The 21916-nt window shown below is 33.5% G+C and overlaps 3 protein-coding genes across 3 annotated transcripts; all 3 read left to right on the top strand.

Moving 5' to 3' along the window:
- Nucleotides 1-9403: 9403 nt before the first annotated feature.
- Nucleotides 9404-11520, top strand: LOC108208276 (uncharacterized). Its single transcript, XM_017378794.2, has 2 exons — nt 9404-10172; nt 10278-11520. Exons 1-2 carry the CDS (start codon nt 9460-9462, stop codon nt 11398-11400), a joined length of 1836 nt encoding a protein of 611 aa, XP_017234283.1. The 5' UTR covers nt 9404-9459; the 3' UTR covers nt 11401-11520.
- A 1123-nt stretch (nt 11521-12643) lies between these two features.
- On the top strand, nt 12644-15427 carry LOC108208209 (uncharacterized). The gene is made up of 2 exons (XM_017378711.2): nt 12644-13420; nt 13892-15427. Exons 1-2 carry the CDS (start codon nt 12714-12716, stop codon nt 15045-15047), a joined length of 1863 nt encoding a protein of 620 aa, XP_017234200.1. The 5' UTR covers nt 12644-12713; the 3' UTR covers nt 15048-15427.
- Nucleotides 15428-18070: 2643 nt separating this feature from the next.
- On the top strand, nt 18071-21064 carry LOC108206335 (uncharacterized). The gene is made up of 2 exons (XM_017376599.2): nt 18071-19664; nt 19789-21064. The coding sequence occupies exons 1-2, from the start codon at nt 18958-18960 to the stop codon at nt 20924-20926; spliced, it is 1845 nt and encodes a 614-aa protein (XP_017232088.2). The 5' UTR covers nt 18071-18957; the 3' UTR covers nt 20927-21064.
- Nucleotides 21065-21916: the final 852 nt, after the last annotated feature.

Genomic DNA, 21916 nt, shown 5'->3' with positions numbered 1-21916 from the left:
CTAAGCTGATAAAGACTCTTATTAATTTCCATCCCACCAGCTTTTTTTTCTTTACATGATAAAATTACAAAAACTAAACGGCCATTCTTTCAAGCTCAGCTAAAATGACATTTATACCAAGTTAACACACGTATTAACACACTAATGATGCTACTAATCATATTTATTACCGGTCACACTTACAGCAGTGAGATAAACATGACATGCACGCAAAAGTGACTGAGCATCTTTGCTGCGGACAGAATGTGTTTGTTTAGGTGATAAATCAGAAATTAATATAAATCGGGAAAAAGTTGAATTAATAAATAATTTTAATTTTCTTAACGTAGTAATTTAAAATTTAATATCATCACTTCAATATAGATCTTATATATATTATAATCTAATAAATCAGAATTAATAGATTATATGACTCGGATATTTAGTATTAATAATCTTTGTTTCTTTGAAAGTAAATGTTTAATATTCTCTTATTTATTACACGATGTTCTAAATAATGAGACATTATTACGTTTACGGGCTTGTTTGTTTGGTGGAAGTGACTTGCTTTCTGTTTTTCTTGACCCGTTTGTGTGAATAAGTAGAAGCATTTTTAAAAAGTTGAGAATACTAACTTCTCTCTCACAGCTTCTACTTTTTTCCAAACATTTTGTTAACTTATTTACTTCTCATTTCTACACTACTTTTTTAATTTAAGCAAGAAATCACTTCTTTTAAACTAACACAAACGGCCTTATAAATTTTAAATCAGCATTTCAAATTTACTAACAGAAAATATTAAATATCTCATCAGTCTGCTCGACTGATATGCAGCAACAATAATTCGAAGGGCCATCAACGACGAGCCTTTACTATTCAAAGTAGACGAATTCTCGTGATTATATTCACGAATGAAAAGAATTTCTCAGCAAACAAAGAGAAGTCAAGAAGTCAGAGTGAGAATCGGTGTTCAAAGCGTTATATCTTGACATCCAACGAAAGCCCGACACCTGTCATTGAATGAGATACAAATGTAACTGCCAGGGAACATATGACTCGGCTAGATTTTAAGAATTTATATTAAAATATTACTCTACTACAACTGTAGAACAAGAGAAAGGAGAGGAATAGAAGTATCAGTAACACTTCGTAACGGCGCAATCACCGCGCCGTCCGCTTCTTGTCCAATACGTGTGGTGACCTGCTTGTCCCACAGTGACTGCCAAGTGTCGACCATTGCTTTTTACTATGCAATTTTACACGTACTGTGTGGGTTAAAAATGGGGTGGGGCGCCCCGCTAATATGGGGAAAGGGGTAGTGACGGGGATTGTTTTTAAGCCCCGTCAAAATATGGGGCAAGCATGCTATTTGTTGAGTCCACGCGGGGATTCCCGCCCCAGCCCGCATATATTTAATATAAATAAATAATTATATTTAATATAATATATTTATTATATTTAATATTATTATTTTATAATACACAAAATTATAATTTTAAAATCTATTTAATTTGGAGAAGATGAAGACTTTTTCTATTATGTCATTAATGTCTTTAGTTTGTGAAGTATTTTAAATAGTTCAGATCTTGAGATTTGAAAATATTAGAAAGTTCTTATGTTAGTAAAATGTTTTTTTTGATATTTTTATATGCAAAACGGTTACTAAAAAAAGATTGTGTGATTATATTGTTATTCTAATTTGACATGCATGCATTATTTAGTTTTTAATATCCGTGCCTCGTATATTTTTATTAAATTCTGAAGAAAAAATTACTAAATTTTTAAATAATTATTTAAAATGTAATATTATAGCAGCGGGGCGGGGCGGGGGCGAAATTATATTAAATCCCCAGTGGGGCGGGATTAAAAATAAATCCCCGCAGGAAATGGGGCGGGGACCGCGGCAGGAAAAATATATATGGGACGGGACTGGAAAATGAAGTCCCGCGCCCCGAACCCGTCCCATTTTTAACCTTAGTAGTGTGGCATAAAGTAAAAGGATTTGAACCGCGGCTGTTTGCCTAAATTTGATTATATAATTAAATTTATGTTTTATCTTTTAAAATGGACATATGTAACTAACATATTAGGTTATCGACATATAAACTATAGATTCATATTTTGGATCAAGTTGGTGATTATAAAATAAAAGACAATAATTACATGAATAAATAATTGAATAAAAGGAAGGATTTAAGGAAGTAATGCCTCGGTCAAGAAACAAGCAGTCCCAGCATGTTGTATCAACTGCTGACATTTTCAAGTTCTATTAAACAAATCACATGTCCCTGTAATTCTGTAGCACTATAAACAACTGCCTAGCTCTCAACTTTTCAAACATCGGAAAACTCGTTTTCCACATATTATATGTTTCATCTAAATTTTTTTTATCATTATTATAAAATCTTTTATCAATGGTTAAGGACTCAACTTTTTATGAAGAAATAAACATTAAAAAACTGCAGCATGTCAACTAATACTATGTACCAGCTCTTGTGCAGTCGCGATCGAACTTAAAGCAGCTTAAAGGAACTATAATCGAATCTGTTAAATAACATTCGCTGTCCTGTAATCAGCTGTTCTGGTTCGACTTTCATCTATCAAATTGATGAACAATTTTTATGAAATAATAAATAAATTCTTTAATTCTTTAATGAATTATAGGGCATGAATTATGAACCGTTTATGATTTAAATTTTTAATATTTTTTATATTTAACTTGTTCAAAAAATCTGATTCACTTCTGTTCATCAAAATTTGACTAATGCTCATTAATCAATGCTGACATGATAAATTAAAACATAACTAAATAAAAAAAAATCAAAATTCCAAGAATTGAGATAATACTTTGACATGTAAATTTATGAATGATTTTAAGAGTAGAACTTTTGCAATTTAAATGATCAATTCATCTATTCTCTTAATTTAAAATGATCATTTAATCTATTAATATTTGAATGACACCGATTACGGACGAAGATAATTTGTTAGGAGTAATTAGCAAAAGATTAGCTGGAACTTGAAAGTAGTGAAAGAATGTAGCTAGCCTAGGAGTCTAGGACTGAGGATCAAGGTAATGAAAAAGTCTTTCACAAATTATTAGTTTATGCACTTTGAGGTTGGTTAAGTCAACTCAGCTGCAGATTTGCTTCCATATTTCGTAAAGTAGTTAAGTAGTTTAAATGAAAAAACCGTTTTGACCCTTTGAATTTGGGCACGTATTTTTAAATTTTTTGACCGACTAGTTAAAATTATTATTTATTATTTTTTTTCTTTTGAATAAAAATATATAAACAAAATTTTAATTTTAAAAAAAAAGCAATCAAAAATAATAATTTTTACTATGCATTCAAGATGTGTGTCAAAAGTCAAAATCTCAAATAATAAAAACAGAAGCAATATTATATTTTAAATTTGTGTTAATCTTAATCAATGTTATGTGCCGCGGGCCTGACATTCGAAATATCACGAACACAGTGCAGGCCCGTAAAACTTTAGAATAGAATATGTTGGCCCAAGATTACCTTACCATGTTTCTGTAAAGTCAAGGAATATGAGATTGGGCTTGAAACAGAATGATTATCCAAGGTTTTCTCAGAACTCAAAATATAAATTGGACCACTCGAGCATATGGGCTCTGTTGTTTCATAAAAATATTGAAAGATATTTTTCTAAAAATTATTTGTTTTAGAAATACTCCCTCCGTCCCTATTTATTTATGTGTCCACTTTGAAAGTAAAAATTTGTCCCTATTTATTTGTCCATTTATACTTTCAAAACTAATTTAATGATAGTTTTTCAAATATATCTCCATAATTTCAATTTTCAAGCCTTGACTTATTTAAAATTTGGTTGAATTCATGTTTTCAAGACATAAAGTAGGGGTATTCCACCATTTTCAAGATATTAATTAGAGGTATTTAATGAAAAAGTTTATACAATCAATTATTCTTTGGTATGTGTTTTTTTTTCCAAAATGGACAGATAAAAAGGCACGGAGGGAGTACTTTCTTATAAAACATATGTTCCGAAATCATATTTATTAAAATAAAATTTTAGAAAAATATTTTTGCTCTATTTTCTCACGAAAGAATTCATGAAAAATTTTTCACAAATTTTTCCTATTTTTTCAAAGATTGTTTCAAAAAAATTTGAAAAAATTTCTCGGATTTATTTTTTCTCAAAAAGAAGTTTCTAGTACAACTTTTTATCATTAAAAACTTATAGTGGAAAAAGGAGAAAAAAATCTCCCAAAAATTTTGTCCAAAATAATTCTCATTAGAAATTCCTCAAAAAAAAATTCTGTTGTTTTTCAATCACGAAAAATGTTGAAAACAGTGATAAACTATACATTTTGAGAAAAAAATTCTGTGTTTTTGAAAACAACATATCGATCCTCAATCCCAAGTAAATTTCATAGGGACTAAACATATTTTTATTTATTTTTAATTAGAAATTTGCTGAAGTTAACAAATAAGTATTGTTTCTCATAATGAATCAGGGTTATAATTCAAGGTTAGTAATTATATTTATTGTTTTCTTTAATATAATAATAATTTTTTGGTCCGAAACCTTTTTTCCTCTTACATTCTTCTATGCATTTTTGATCTTAAATCTTTGAGTTTTAAACGCAGTATGAACGCATAACAAACCTTCCACATCCCTTTAATACATACACACATTCTCAAACTAAGCGGCAAAAATTTAAGTTGATAAACTCCACTTGTCAAAGCTTTTAGAGTATTCCCTCCGTCCCACCCATTTCTTTACACTTTCCTTTTTGGGGTGTCCCATCCAATTCTTTATATTTCAAAACTTACCAAAAATAGTCAATAAGTCCCACCACTTCTCCACTTTTCTTTCCTTTTCACACTACTTTTACTCCACTATCTTCTTTTTATACATTAAAAATCAATGGGTCCCAGCACTTTACCCACTTTTCTTCCTCTTTTCCACTACTTTATACATATTCCTTAACCTCCGTGCCCAACCCATTTGATAAGAAATGGGTGGGACGGAGGGAGTACATTTTACAAGGGATTTATCTGTCGGACCAACTTGTCTTATGAACTGCCAAGACCTGATTAGTGCTTGATTAATATAATCATTCTAGCAGACGATATCAAAGTACCTGTAAATTCAATTTGAGATCTATTAGCAATGTGTCAACTTCATTGCTGATTAGGCATGAATCATGAACACATACTTAATCAGTTATTAAAATTAAGTACGACATACAGATATCTTACAAATATCTGAATCATCTGTTCTCGATTATCTATTCGCATTTTATATTTTTATGAAAATAAATTATTTATTTCTGTACGAAATATGTACGTATTTATTTTTACAAATAACTTTTTTTAAATATTTTTAAATACTCAATTCTGAAAAAATAGAATATAAATTTGACTTTTTTTTCTCAAAGCAAGTTACTCCGTATTATTTTTACAATAATATAATAAATCTCTACAGTAGTAAAATATCCCACAATTTTCTAAAAGACCAAGAACTTTCCTGTTACCATGCACCATAAGCTACTTCCCTCAGCCTGAACAAGTGTACATAACATGTCAGCATCGATTAAATAACTCTAAACGCAATTTTTTATACACTTATCTAACCTTTCAAGTCATGTTTCCATGAATAGACTTTCTATGAAATTTCAAAGAAAATCTCCCACAATTGTATCAAGGAACCCTCATGAACTCTGCATACATGACTATAAATATAGAGCCTCACAACAGACATGATCCTTTACACTCTTACAGAAAGAAGTTTCATTTGTTTATTTCTAGCATGAAGATGGTCAATGTGCCTACACTACTTATACTTCTCTTATATCTTTTAGTCCATACAATCATCTTCCCCTTCTCTCTGTCTCTCTCCTTTGATCAACAACAAACCCTACTTTCCAAGTTAGGCTCCTTGCTCAAATCTTATCAAAAACTTGTCATTTTTTTGGCGTTTAATTTTCTTCTCATGACTATACTTTTAGGATACTCTAGGCCGTCTGTCGAAGAGTTTGATTTCATCAATCTTATAAATTCTTCAGAATCTTCAGCATTATATGACGACGAAGATAAGGCCAAATTTGAAGATTTCAGGGATGGAAGCAGCGATTCCGCTCTTCGTGTAGAGTGTATAGAATGGACAGATAAGATAGTAGTAGAAGGTGAAAACTGTGAGGGTGTGATTAGTGATGTAGATAGTGATGATTTTCATGGCTATGATGGTTATGACGAAGATAACGATATAGATTACGATAGTGATGATTATGATGATGATTATGATGGATATGAAAAAGATGATGATTTGAAGAGCCGAATCGAAGAGTTCATCGCCAAGAACAACCGGAAATGGAAGGAAGAGCATTTTAATGACAAGCTTGCTCTGATTAAGATATGCTAATGTGCAGTTGTGCTCGTAGTGCATCCAGAAACAGACTTTTTAGAAGTGCCTGGGATGAACCAGAAAATGCAGTGATCATCACTGCACAGATACATGTACAATGTTTGTAAAAATACAATTCACATTCAAAGAACTAAGTGAAGTATACATGTTTATTATGTATATATGATTTTCCCTTTTTTTTTTAATTAAAGTAAGATTTACTGGGTATCTTGATTTCCAGATAACAACATTGTTGGAAGGGAAGGAAGATAATATCATCAAAAGAATATCAAATAATATAAAATTATTTTTGTCTAAATTATACAAAATTGTTAATAAATTTTTAACTATAAGAAACTATTCTAGTTGTTTCCTTCTGAAGTGCCACCTTATTAAATTTCAATAAAAAATTGTTAAAAGATATTAAATTTAATATTTTATTATAAAGAGGTTTTTTTTTTTGAAATATATTACAAAGAGGTTATTTTTATCCCTACTTGTTATCTTATATTCTTTATTCTCAAGTCGCGACTTGCTTTAATTTGCTAACTGAACCACTTTTTTATTTCATATTATATCTTACGGATGACAATCCAAAAAGATCAGTGTGTTGTTGAGTGGTCTGATTCGCCAGATTTATTTATTTAAAAACCAAGGGAAGAAGGTAACTAAGATCCTTCGGCATGTAATTTATAATCATCGCGAGACCAAGTCTATTTCTATTTGCATAGAGAGTCGATTTATTAGGTGTTGAATGGAATATAAGTGATGTCAATGCTGACATCAGTATCCATGTTAGCAAACCACTTTAACGGTTAGGATATGATTAATCCTTAATTAACCGTAAAATAAAGTCAACTTATTGAGTTTCAGAGATTCTGCACAATTCTTACCCGCAAAACAGAGTAAACGGTACTCCCTCCGTCTCTAAAAACATTTCTCGTTTGAAATGTCGGCACTGTTCATAACATGAGACAAATTACTAATTTACGTCTAATCTATAAAATAAAATATAGTCATGAGTGATCTTGTTGGATTCGTATTTATGAGTACTTTAATACAGTGAATTTTTTTTATTTAATACTAATACAAAACTAAAGATATTATTGATTAAAAGTGTGTGTTGGCAAACGTGAAAAGTACAAATGAGAAAAGTATTTAGGGACGGAGGGAGTAGTGTTTATATTATTATATTTCTATTTTCTTGTTGGAAGACTTTTCAGTGAAAGCATAAAATTACTTCAAAAGTCCTGTCATAACAAACAGAGATAGATAATGACGTAAAATAAGATTTTGAATTTACAAAACTGCACCGTAAATAAAGTAAATCCTTAACTACCGAAAATTAGTTAGGACTCTTCAGTGTGAAATTCTAGCAAAAATGTCAAAGCACGAGAATGAAGTTTATTTTTTTTTGACAAAGATTGAGGCTTATTGTTATACTCCCTTCGTCCCAATGAATTGTATACAGTTTCCTTTTTGTGACGTCCCATCAATTGTATACATTCCAAAAGTAGTAAACTTTTATAATATAAAACATCATTACACCAACTACTTTCTTCCACTATCTCCATTCTATAATAATATAAACACTATTACACCCACTACTTTCCTCCACTATCTCAAATTTATTATTAAATATAAATGGGTCCTACCACTATACCCACTTTTCATCCAACTTTACTCATTTTTTTATCCAATTTCTTAGTCTCCGTGTCCCAGCCATTTGTATACAAATGACTGGGACGGAGGGAGTATATGGTATAATAGTAAATAATTATCAGTAATGTGTCAACAAATTATAGTAGTACAAAGCCTTGTTATTATTTTGAAACGCGTGGCTATAACTAAATACAATAATCTACGACTTCATAGAGCAAAAATATTCAACGTCGATGGCGGAGAAAATAATACTATAAAATAAAGTTGTTAAAGTGTAGAAATGAGCAAATCAACAAAACAAACACAAACTGGAGCGAAGCATCTTCTTGCCCAACTAAATATGGTCTGGGCCCAAAGTTTGTTTCACTAATATATTAGTATGATATGGATTACAGATTGGAGCCCATTTATATGTGATAGAGCCCATTACTCAGTAGAACCTCTTCCGTACAAAAATAATTTCTTTATAATTATTATTATTAATGTTCCCGGTTTTATATATTTTGTGTAAATTACCTCTGTTTAAGCATAAATTTTGTATAATAATATTTCTTTCAGCTCCCAGCAGTATTATTGTATAAAAAAAAGTTTATTGTATAATAATTTTTTTCCGGATATTAACAATTTTAATACATAAAATTGTTCCCCCTAAAGTTTATAAAAGTGGAAATATCCAATTTTGTGAGAATAAATTCTTATTTATAAAAAGAGAATATTATAAGTTTCTTTCATCGCACTTCTCTCATATCAAATCTGCTTTTACTGTGTATGTAATTATGTGAAACTTTAACCTAAATTTTTATGCGAATATAGAAGGTTACTTGATCACTCATCTTGAACTTTTGCTTTTTTAACCTAATCTTTCGTGAATGTTGGAGATTGTTAGAATATTATTTTGCTTTTCATGAGAAAAATAATTTAAAATAATGGCAAACAATCATTTATCACGATGCACTCTCATTAAAAATAAAAATAAAGACACCCTGTTATGGCCAGCCTTCAGAAAAGAAAGACGAGCTTTAGGCCTCTAGCCTTTAAAAATGCATATGGTATTAAGCGTCATACACACTCCAAACACGAGCAATCAATGTATTTGTGATTCAGCTTCTAAATTTTTATTTAAGTTATAATCATATTTGACACGATGATCGTTTACAGTATTATAATGAAAACTCAATAAAAAGGAATTGTTTTCTAATTTCAGTATTAATCCATATTCCATTCAGGAAGAGAGTATTGAAGAGGACGCTTCTGCCCTGCAACAACTGGTTTATAGGCTCTCCGAGATATACTTGCATTTCCCTTTGGCATATATTCTCAGAGCTCTATATATACATTGTAAAATCAAGTCTCATTCACTCTGAGCAGATTTTCATATAAACTTCTTTTTCCAGTCAACATCTCATTTTCCTAACCTTCGTAAATATGTTAAGCACAACACTAAAGCACTTTAGTCATCCTGAGCATGTCCTCAGATTAGAAGAGGATAATGTTTTTGGAGACAATGCTAAGTGCTATGCTTGCAACAAATCAGTTATAGGTTTTCCTACATACACTTGTACAAACAACTTCTATGTTGATTGCAAAAGTTTTTATCTGCACAAGAATTGTGCTCAATTGCCCACACAAATTGTCCGCGACGAGCAGGATCCACACCCCCTTACTCTACTTGCACGGGGTCGAGATTCTGTTTGTGATATTTGTAATGATCGTGTTATAACATTGTCATATGCATGTGAAGATTGTGATTTTGACGTGTGTGTTGTGTGTGCTTTCATTTCTGAGCAGGGAGTGATTCGTCATCAAGGTCATGCGAAGCACACACTAACATTACAGAGACAAGCTCTGTTTAAGTGTGATGCTTGTTACGAGAAAACCGAAGATTATTCCTATGTATGCTTCACCTGTAATTTCTGGATCCACAAGAGATGTGCATTCTCTCCGCCCATTATTCCAGCCCCTTCTTATCACCATCACCCTGTCATTCTTATCTACTCGATTCCTGTCATGCACCGCAAATTCATTCGATACTGTCCCATCTGCGACAAACGAGTTCTCCCCTTCTGCTGGTTTTATTACTGCCACAAATGCACATTTTTTGTGCATATAAAATGTGCTTCGTCCACAGTGTCTTTGAGGTCAGTACCTTCATTATTTATACATTTGCAATTTACATCAATTTCTTCTTCTATATATGTAGTTATCATCCCTTAACTAATTAAATTTCCATTTCATGGTTGCAGAAATGAGATTGAAGAAAATGAAAATTTTGATAGTAGACGAGATTTTGTACAATTTCCTCTGCCAAGCGAGGAATCACTATTGGATCTCATTATTAGCCACTGTGGCAAGCTCCGGACTGTAATTCAAGGAGAGGGCGAAAACAGTACCACTATAGTTAATGATCCACGCGTTATTTATGAACATTGGAGTCATCGGGAGCATCCATTAGAAATGCAGCAGTTTACTGAGAATGGGCTGCATGACGATGATGACAACGACAACGATGATGATGACAAAAGAGGGTTGATATGCGATGGATGCATTCAACCTATAACTTCTTCTCACGTGTCTTACTATGCTTGTAAGCAATGTCGTTTCTTTCTCCACTCCTTCTGTGCCACCAAGTTGCCACAACATTTGCCTGTAGGTGGATGTCCATTTCACCCCCAGCATTCTTTCAAGCTTAATAAGGTTTGTAGATTCTATGATTTTTTCCTATGTGGAGTTTGTAGCTACTTTTCAAATGGATTCTACTATCAGTGTGAGGCTTGTCATATGAAAATTGAAATCCGTTGTGCATTCTTGCCCACAAGGATTAGACACAAATCTCACAAGCGCCACTCTCTTGTTCAGCGTCGAGCCTCGGATAAAACTTGTAGTGTAAGTAGGCTTCTGATCGATGGTTCTAGATTGGGATATGCTTGTGAAACTTGCAACAACTTCCATATTTTTATAGGTTGTGTATTTTATCCAACTCGGATGATGAAACACAGATACGATGATCACCCTATAACCCTGAGACACCCTCCATTCTTCTACGAGGGAGTAATTTACTGTGAGATATGTGAAGAACAAGTTAATAACCAGTTGTGGCTTTATCATTGCGGAAAATGTGATCATTCTTTTCACTACACCTGCCTCCGTTGGTACGAAAGTGTCAAGGTAGGAAGAACAATCAAATATAATACTGGCAATCAAATACACACCCTTACATTGGTTTTAAAGAGGACCACAAGAAGGAAGTCTTTGCCATACTTGTGTGTCATTTGTGGGCAAGGCTACAAGTGGCATTACTTTTTTGAATGTTTTGGATGCGGATATCTTGCCTGCGTCTTCTGTATTAGATGGTTACATGGCGAGTAAACAGTTTCAAATTACGAGTAAATAGTTATATATTGCGTTCCTCTTGTTTTTTTTATATGTAATTTGTGTTTGAGTATTGAACTAGGCATTTTTTAATATATATGGACATGCCTTCGCCGATTTGCAACCTTGTTTCCTTCAGGCAACTAAATACGTATTTGTTGGGAAATTACTGGATCCAGGCCTAAACTACAAATGGTCATATTGATGGGAATGTCTAAGATTTTAGACGTATTGATTCTCAATATGGTATCATAATTCTGATTTGGTGGAGGTATCTGGTTCGAAGCATTTTACCTAGTTTATCACAGCGATGTATGCCATGCAGGTGCTTATTTAGTAGTATTTCTTAGACGCAAATTTTATCTGCGTGTGAGAGATTTTCATTTTCATATATGATATTCAAAGGTCCCAGAGATCTAGCAAAGAAGAAAAGAAGTCTGACAGATTTGAATTAAAAAAAAAAATACTAATTTATAATTCGTGAATTTTAAATGAACATGACTACATTCGATTATTGTACTTTTATATTATAGGTAACATAAAAAAAAACTAACACGCCGATGAATTAATATGCTCCACCTTTGATACAAACCTCATGCACCTGAGCAGAAGAACATCTTTTCCAAAAGAAATGTGTTCTATAATAAAGCACTTGAGTCTCTCTTTTGCCAGGCAGCTTTTGAAACTTTCTCTTTTGCTAGGTTGCTTTGGATTAATATCTTGACCAACAAGAAATGCTTCCCAAAAGTAAAGAAAATCTAAGAAGTGGTGTTATAATTAACATGATAGGTGGGACAATTAAACATAATATTGGCGATCAAGCACGTACACTTTGCATTGGTTGTGAAGAACAATATTGGAAGCACGTAATGTCAGTATTTTTTCGAACGCGATGGACGTGGATATCTTCCATGCATATTCTGCATTCAACTTAAAGAGTAATTATGCTAAGCTGAGATATATTTCTTTACTATGTTTTAGAATCAAAACATTTCAATTTCAACAAACTTAGACTTAATTTACGTGTAGAAGATATTCTAATTCAAACACTAAGAATAATATATGCTTGATTGAACAACACGAAACCAAAAAGAAAAAAATAAATAAAGAAAGCCTGCCTGACAACAAAAGTAGGAACGGCGCTGGTGCGTTTTTTTTTTTTCCCCACTGCTAGTAAAAGTAAAGTGTTAAAGGTGAAATTTCCTTGCCATATATTCCAGGGATGGAGCCGATCCATGCATAGAGATATCAGAGCTCATTCACTCCACATTTATTTTCATATTATTCTTTTCCAATTTTCCAATTTATTTATGAGTTCGACACTAGAGCACTTTAGCCATCCTGAGCATCCCCTAAGATTAAAAGAGGATGTTGTTGTTGAAGCTAATGCTACCTGTTCTGTTTGCGACGAATCCGTTATTGGCTCTCCTACATATACATGCAGCAGCAACAATATCGGTTGTGAAAGTTTCTACCTCCATAAGAGCTGTGCTCAACTTCCCACCGAGATTGTTCGCCCTATGAAAGACCCACACCCGCTTGCTCTACTACCACGGCCTTACGGTTGCTCTTGTGATATTTGTGGTCGTAGAAATCTCAAGTTCGCTTATGCATGTGCGGATTGTAATTTTGACATATGTGTCATTTGCGGTGCTGTTTCTCAAGACAGAGTGATTAGTCATCAAGGTCATCCGGAGCACACACTCACCTTGCAGAGGCGAGCTTTGTTTAGCTGTGATGCTTGTTTCGAGGAAACCAAAGATTATTCCTATGTATGCCTCCCCTGTGATTTTTGGATTCACAAAAAGTGTGCGGCTTCTCCTCCCATAATTCCAACTCCTGCTTATCACCATCATCCCCTCACTCTTATCTTCTCTATTCCAGTGGAGCATCGCTACTTCCCTCGTCGCTGCACCATCTGCAAAGAATGGATTCCAATCCTCAGTTGGTCGTATTACTGTAAGAAATGCACATTCTTTGTGCATTTGAAATGTTCTACGTCCACAATATCTTTCCGGTCAGTATCGTTATTGTTTATTTTCTTCTTGTCCAGATTGAGGTACCGTTTGGGGCTGCTGTTGCAGACAGCAACAGCAGCTTTTTGCTGAAAAGCAGGTGAAAAACTGTTTGGTAAATCGAAAAGCAGCTTTTCCGAACAGCAGTTTTTAGCTGAAAAGCTGCTGTTAGAAAAAGCAGGTCCTCCCATGCTTTTGGAAAAAGCTGCTTTTCAGCTTTTGCAGAATGCTGTTATAGATTTCATTATAAAACCTCACCAAAAACATTATATTTTTAATATTAAAACTCAAAATAAGTAAATATCAAAAAATTACCAAACAGTTATCTGATTTCTACAACAGCACTTATTTTACCAGCACTTTTTCAGACAGCACAACAATTTTTAACAGCACTCCCAAGCAGACCCTGATTGTGTTTTCATTTGCCATCAGCGGGTCATGTTTATTATCCCTAAAATAAATTCATGTTTTAGAAACGAGATGGAAGAAAATGTCATCGTTGATAATGATTCTGATGCGGTACAATTTCCACTACCGGGCGTGGAATCACTATTTGATCTTATTATCACCCAATATATCAAGTTTCAAGTTGAAATTCAAGGTGGTGATGAAAACAGGGCAACTATATCAACAGTGAATGACGATCCCCATATTATTCTAGGACATTGGAGTCACGAGGAGCATCCACTAGAACTGCTCCAGTTCACTATTAGTGTGGATCATAACGACGACGATGATAACAATGACAATGATGCTGATAAAAAGGCGTTGATATGTGATGGGTGCGTTCAACCCATAACAATGTCTCATCCAAGTTACTATGCGTGCATTGAATGTGGTTTCTTCCTCCATTCCTTCTGTGCCAATAAGCTGCCAAGTGAGTTGCCTGCAGGAGCATCTCCTTTTCACCCCCACCATTCACTCCTTCTCAACCAACGGCTAGAATTCTATAATCTTGTGCAATGCGGATTTTGCAAAAGCATCACGAACGGGTTCTACTATGAATGTAAGACTTGTGATATCAAGGTCGATATTCGCTGTGTATTCTTGCCCACCAGAATCAGGCATCAATCTCACAAACACCACTCCCTCATTCAGCGCCCATCCACCAGGAAAATATGTAGTGTAAGTGGTATTTCTATTACTCATACATTGGTATATGCATGCGAAACTTGCAGGAGCTTCGAGATTAGTGTAGATTGTGCATTTTATCCAAACAGGATGAAACACAAATATGACGATCACTCTCTAATCTTAAGACTCCCTCCATTCTTCTACGAGGGAGTATTCTATTGTCAAATTTGTGAAGAACAAGTTAACAATCAGTTGTGGCTTTATCATTGTGATGAATGTGATCAGTCTTTTCACAACTATTGTCTCTGTTCATATTTTAATGGAAAGCTAGGAGGAACCATCGAACGTATTATTGACAATCAAACACACAAACTTGCCTTGGTCATAAAGCAAATAACAAGAGCTAATTCTCCACCATTCTCTTGTGCTTTTTGTGGACGTGGCTACATAATGATGTTCTTTTTCGAGTGTCAAGGATGCGGATTTCTTGCCTGCATCTTCTGTTGTATAAGAAGAGCACATGGTGCAAATAAGTTGAGATCTCCCCAGGCTTAATTCTGATCTCCACTCCCTCGTCATCTGTTATTTGTATTCTTTTGGTTTCGTGTTTTGTAATATTTGCTAATATGCTTTTTTCTTTTTAAGTAATATCTCCGATGTCCTCATCTCTGTCGACAGAGTATCTACTTACTCAGTCATATGATTCCTAGTTTATTCATAGAAGGGTAGAATTCTCCCAGCACAGCTATGAATTTACCTCTTATATATTTTAAACAAGAGATTTAAAACCAAAAAATTAACAAATAATAGGTTCTTCAGTTTCTGCAAAGATTATGTAGTTACTCATTGAACTTCTACATAGCCCTGAAACTAGTATGTTTGGATCATCTTAAAATCATAATAGTGGTTCACATTAATTTACGATCATATTTGCATGGATTCATGGTTCACAGTATTATAATGAAAACTCGATAAAAGGGAATTGTTTTCTGATTCAGTATTAGTCCATATTATATACTTATATATAATAAGCGTAAGGGAGATAATTTGGTCGCATGGTCCTATGATCCAAAAGCTTATCATCCGTTGGATCAACAAATAAACACCGTTAGATTAGAACAAAATTAAATTCTGTTCTATAAGTAAACTGATATCTACTTGTATTTTATAATTTTTTTTCTGAATCCAAAACAAATTCTGTCTTTCACGTGTTTTTGATTTTTTTTAATCCTGTATAATCTAATAGGAGGAGTTGGCGTCACATATTCTACTTAAAATAATTTAAAATTTTATAGAAGGAATTTAATACTTTGGCATGATATATACAATTTTAATTTATTATTGATAAATTAAATTTTTTCACACCATTTAAAATATATTTAAAAAATTTATAAATAATTAAAAAGCTCCCGTGCCTTGCACGGGCTATAAGCTAGTTCCAGTAATAAGGATGAGAGTATTGAAGAGGACGCTTTTGCAATTCTTAATTACAACAAACTTGTTTACAGGCTCTCCGAAATATACTTGCACAGGCACTGATCCTGTTATTTGTCCAAGTTTCTACCTGCAGGATAAGTGTTCCGCAGAATCTGATTAATTGAAAATAATAATTTTTTCAATGACTTAATTTTATTTTTAAAATTGGATTTTACAAAAATATAAGAAATCATTTTAAAAATAATATATGATAATTTATTGTTATATTAATAATTTTTATAATCAATAGTTACAAATACAAATAATGTACTTATATATTTTAAAATTAATATATGATAATTTAATTGTTATATAATTTTATTTTTTTATAGAAATGTACTTGCTCCTATCTAGGATATGCCACTAGTACAAGGAGTTTTTTTCACTAAAGACATGTCTCTGGAAGTTTAGTTGAAGTTTCTTAATGTCTCAAATAAAAGATCCCAATTCCAAATACACGCTACTTTCCCCTCGTCCTGAAATAATCACATATATTATTAAGGGGCCGTTTGGATGAGCTTAAAATAAGTGCTTATTTCTTAAAATAAATAAGTGGAGTAAAAGTTAAACAAAAACTAGCATTCCTAACTTTTTATAGGTGCTTCTTAATTTATTACACAAACACGAATAAGTGCTTTTAACTTATAATCCAAAGCTGAACTTATAAGTCCAACCCAAACACCCACTAAGTAATGAATTTAGAGGGTATAAGATTCTCTCCCTTTGCATAATTGACCTATAAGCTATTTGTAACCAGTGCATACAAAATTGATTTGGTAAGCTAAGCTGGCATACGGGGAAACTTTTAGTTTGGTCGACATCTCAACAACTCTGGATTTTAGTTTCACATAATCAGTTTTTTTATTGTGCACTAAAATATGTTTTGCTTTCAATAACACGAAGCTTGAAAATAACCCACGCAAATAATTGAACTAAGAAATTATAAGTTTTAACCACCCTATAGTATTTTATATAAAAATGGTGACATCAAATTTTTTTCTAAAAAATATTGAATCAATAAAGACAAATTTAGGTTAGGTATAACTTATAAGTATAGGAGGACCACCGGTGTGTCATAAAAGATATATAAAACAATAATCAATATTAAGGTAGATACAGTTCTTATTCTCGTGTAGTATATGTAAAATGTTAAGAGCATTTTCAAAAATATCGACTAAAATAAATAAATATTATATTATAAAATTTGATGAATTTGAAAGTATTGGTTTCAATGAGATTGTATATAAGGGTTAACTATATTTTACAAATAAAATATCATTACAATTTTTTATTATCTAGTAAAAGATATATACTTTTTTAATTATAAAATAATAGTTATTTTGATTTTTTTTCACATAATTTGGTATGTAAAAAAAGGTATTTTGACACATATTTTTAGAATTTTCGTTTTATGAATATGAAAATATATATGTTAAATATATAAAAAATTAACTTTTAATCAAAATTAAATTATTTAATCATTTAAATATTAAACATGGCAATTGATCAGGGATGCAATGAAATATACACGGAACTTTATTTTGTGACTAGGGTCTCTGTCTCAAAAATTGTAGAAATTAATAAGTTTTCACTAATAATTCATTATATAAATATTATGAAATGCCTTCACTAAAAAAAGGGAAAACCCCCCGTTATTTGTAGCAATTACACAATTATTTGAGTTATTTGTCATCTTGGTTACACTTAAATTATTTCATCGAATTTTCAAATTTTATTATTAAAAGTTTTATGATTTACATAAATTAAAATTGTGATAGTTAAATAGAAATCCGCGTGCCATTTGGGAAAAAAAAAATTCATTAACCCGCCGCGGTAAGTTCCAGAAATGAAGTTCATCTTGGAAACTGGGATTAGAGGGGTTGGTTAACTAAAATGAAATAAGATTATTATATTTTAGAGTAAATGATAAAGTGGTGCCTGTAGTTTTTCAAATTTTACAAAATGTTGGCCAGATTTCAAAAACTACAAAGTGGTGGCTAGACTTTAGCTCCGTCTTTTAATAAGGTGGCTGTCGTCAAGTCCGTTAAATCTAATCCGTTAAGTCCAAAAAAATTTTAAAAAAGAGAGGGTAAAAGCGGATTTTTACACTAATTTCATAAACAAATAATGATAATTTGGCTCTGTTCTTCTTCTGCCCACTGTCCAGACAATCCCTTTGCGACGCTCCTGTTTAGACTTTGAAGCTTTACCATAGTGATTTGAGTCGATGTTTAAGTGTCCAAAATCGCCACCTTTCTTACCAGTTCCTTCATTTCGAGATTGGCCCATTGAGCCAATTGAAGAACAATTGTAGAGGCATTGGCACACAGCCAGATTGTTGGGTATTGTTGATGCAGTCGTTGATGGTTGTGGGAGAAAGGCCGATGACGGCGATGGTGGTGTCGAGACGGTGATTTAAAGCATGCAAATTCAAGAAAAGGAAGGAGAGGGGGGCTGGGTTTCCGGCCTTATACAGCAGCATGAGGATGGAGGAGATGAGGGAAGGGAGAGCGGGAGACAGAGAGAGCTGTACAGAGGTCGGAGGGAGAAGGGGGGACGGACAATGCCGCCGCCGGAGGGCCATCTAGCCGATGGAAAAAAGAAGGGGAAGAAGAAAGGGGAATGTCAAGGGGTATTGTGGTAATTTCACTGCTAATAACATTTAATTCTTATCTAAAATTCCTTTTATTCCAGGTTCCGTTAGGGCAGTTAACGATTATTTAACGGCCGCCACCTTATTAGCCACCTTATTAAAAACCGGAGGTAAACTCCGGCCACCATTCTGTAATTTTTAAAGTCCGGCCAATATTTTGTAAAATTTGGAAAACTATGACCACCACTTTGTCATTTACTCTTATATTTTATCAACTTTTCTTTATATGTCTGGACTTGCTACCGTGGACTGTGGTGTTGTAAACAAGTTCCAACTCAAAATACCAACAGCTATAACAAAAACCATTTCATTTCTATTTCTGTTTCTTCTGCAATAATGTCTGGTTCAACAGTTGAGCACTTTACCCATCCAAAACACCCATTGAGATTGAAAGAGGATGATGTTATTGAATCTGATGCTACCTGTTCTGTTTGCGACCAATCCGTTATTGGCTCTCCAACATATACTTGCAGTCGCAACTATATCGCTTGTCAAAAGTTCTACCTTCATAAGAGCTGTGCTCAACTTCCCGCAGAGATTGTTCGCCCTATGAAAGACCCACACCCGCTTGCTCTACAGCGACGGTCTAGTTCCAGTTGTAATATTTGTCGTCGTCGTCATCTGAGGGTCACTTATGCATGTGAGGATTGTGATTTTGACATATGTGTCATTTGTGCTTTTGCTTTTGAAAACAGAGTGATTAGTCATCAAGGTCATCCAGAGCACACACTCACTTTGCAGAGGCAAGCTTTGTTTAGCTGTGATGCTTGTTACGAGAAAACGGAAGATTATTCCTATGTGTGCCTCCCCTGTGACTTTTGGTGCCACAAAAAGTGTGCTGCTTTTCCTCCCATAGTTCCATCTCCTACTTATCACCACCATCCTCTCACTCTTATCTTCTCTATTCCACTCGAGCATCGCTACTTCTCTCGTCACTGCGCCATCTGCAAAGAACGGATTGGAACCCGCAGTTGGTCATATTACTGTCACACATGCACATTCTTTGTGCATATGAAATGTTCCACGTCCACAATCTCTTTCCAGTCAGTACCTCCTTTATTGTTTATTTTTTTGTTATCTAGATCCATTGTTTTTTTTTGGTTTTTCATGATCTGATCATATATTTACGATGATTACCACTAAACTAAATTCATGTTTGTTTTTCAGAAACGAGATGGAAGAAAATGTCATTGTTGATAATAATTCTGATTTGGTACAATTTCCTCTACCGGGCGTGGAATCACTATTTGATTTCATTATCACCCAGTGTAGCAAGTTTCAAGTTGAAATTCAAGGGGATGATGAAAACAGGGCCACTCTATCAACAGTGAATGATGATCCACATATTATTGTAAGACACTGGAGTCACCGGGAGCATCCACTGGAACGGCTCCACTTCACTGTTAGTGTAGATGAGAATGACGACGATAATAACAATGACAATGATGTTGATAAAAGGGCGTTGATATGTGATGGGTGCGTTCAACCCATAACGATTTCTCATCCAAGTTACTATGCGTGTGTGGAATGTGGTTTCTTCCTCCACTCCTTCTGTGCCAATAAGCTGCCACGTGAGTTGCCTGCAGGAGCATCTCCTTTTCACCCCCACCATTCACTCCTTCTCAACCAGCTCCTGAAATTCTATAGTTTTGTGCAATGCGTAATTTGCAATAGCCTCACGAACGGGTTCTACTATGAATGTAAGACTTGTGATATCAAGGTCGATCTCCGCTGTGTATTCTTGCCCACCAGAGTTAGGCATCAATCTCACAAACACCACTCCCTCATTCAGCGCCCATCCACCAGTGAAACGTGTCCTGTAAGTGGTTTTTCTATTACTGATACATTGGTATATGCATGCGAAACTTGTAGTAGCGTCGAGATTAGTATATGTTGTGCATTTTATCCAAGTAGGATGAAACACAAGTATGACGATCACTCTCTCATCTTGAGACTCCCTCCATTCTTCTACGAGGGAGTATTTTATTGTCAAATTTGTGAAGAACAAGTGAATAATCAGTGGTGGCTTTATCATTGTGACAAATGTGATCAGTCTTTTCACGACTATTGCCAATGTTCATACAATAATGTCAAACCAGGAGGAACAATCAAGCATAGTATTGACAATAAACCACACACACTTGCACTGGTTTTAAAGACAACTACAAGAAGGAAAACTCCACCCTTCTCATGTGCTATTTGTGGACATGGCTACAGAAATCAGTTCTTTTTCGAATGTGATGGATGTGGATATCTTGCCTGCGTCTTCTGTATAAGAAGAGTACATGGTGCAAATAAGTTTTGATCTCCCCAGGCTTAATTCGGATCTCCCCTCCCTCGTCATCTGTTTTTTGTATTCTTTCGATTTCGTGATTTGTTTGCTAAAATTTGCTATTTTTTTTTTTTTTTATACTTCTCAAGTAATATCACCGTTGTTCTCATCGACAGAGTGTATACTTACTCAGTAATATGCTTCCTAGTTTTTATCATTCTCATATAATGATAGAATTCTCCTAGTAGTACAGCTGAATTACCTTTTATTCCAAACAAAAAGTTTAAAACAGATAAACTTAACAAATTGAACCATGCAAGTTGCAGCTGTATAATAAGGAAAGCAATTCAGATGAAATCTTCACCATGATAATTCAAGTACATTTGATTTTTTCCGAGAATTATAAAGAATTGAGGTATTGATTTTTTTATTACTTAATTCAAATTAAGTAAGGACTTCTTTGTTATTCATTGTAAAAGTAATATAAATCGCATATTTTGTTGTACGAGTTTGGTTTATTCATATTCGATTGCATTCTCAACTTTTCTGTTATATTACATAAGAATAATTTTTAAAATATTTCACTGAATATGTATTTAAATATTTAAAATTATGTGAAATAGAATAAATTATCCATGTGATGATCAAATTTGTAAAATATTATTTCCACTCATATGAATACGATACCATATTCATTTACTTGTGAATTTGAATAAAAAGCATTATAATATCGCGTGACTTGTGATATCAAAGTCGATATCCGCTGTGCATTCTTACCCAACAGGATAAAACATGAATTTCACAAACACCACTCTCTTGTTCAACGTCACTTTTATAAATCTGAGTGTAGTGTAAGTAGGTACGGAATTATTGATTGTGTGCCTATTCATGCGAAACTTGCATTGGGTTCCAGATTCATATTTTCTGTGCATTTTATCCACACAGAATGAAACACAGATATGATAATCACCCCATGACCTTGAGACACCCGCCATATTCTTCTACGAGGGTGTATTCTACTGT

The sequence above is a fragment of the Daucus carota genome, chromosome 2, assembly GCF_001625215.2.
Source record: "Daucus carota subsp. sativus chromosome 2, DH1 v3.0, whole genome shotgun sequence".
Classification (NCBI taxonomy): domain Eukaryota; kingdom Viridiplantae; phylum Streptophyta; class Magnoliopsida; order Apiales; family Apiaceae; genus Daucus; species Daucus carota.
The sequence above is the reverse complement of the archived record's forward strand: the minus strand, read 5'-3'. Positions and strand labels throughout refer to the sequence as shown.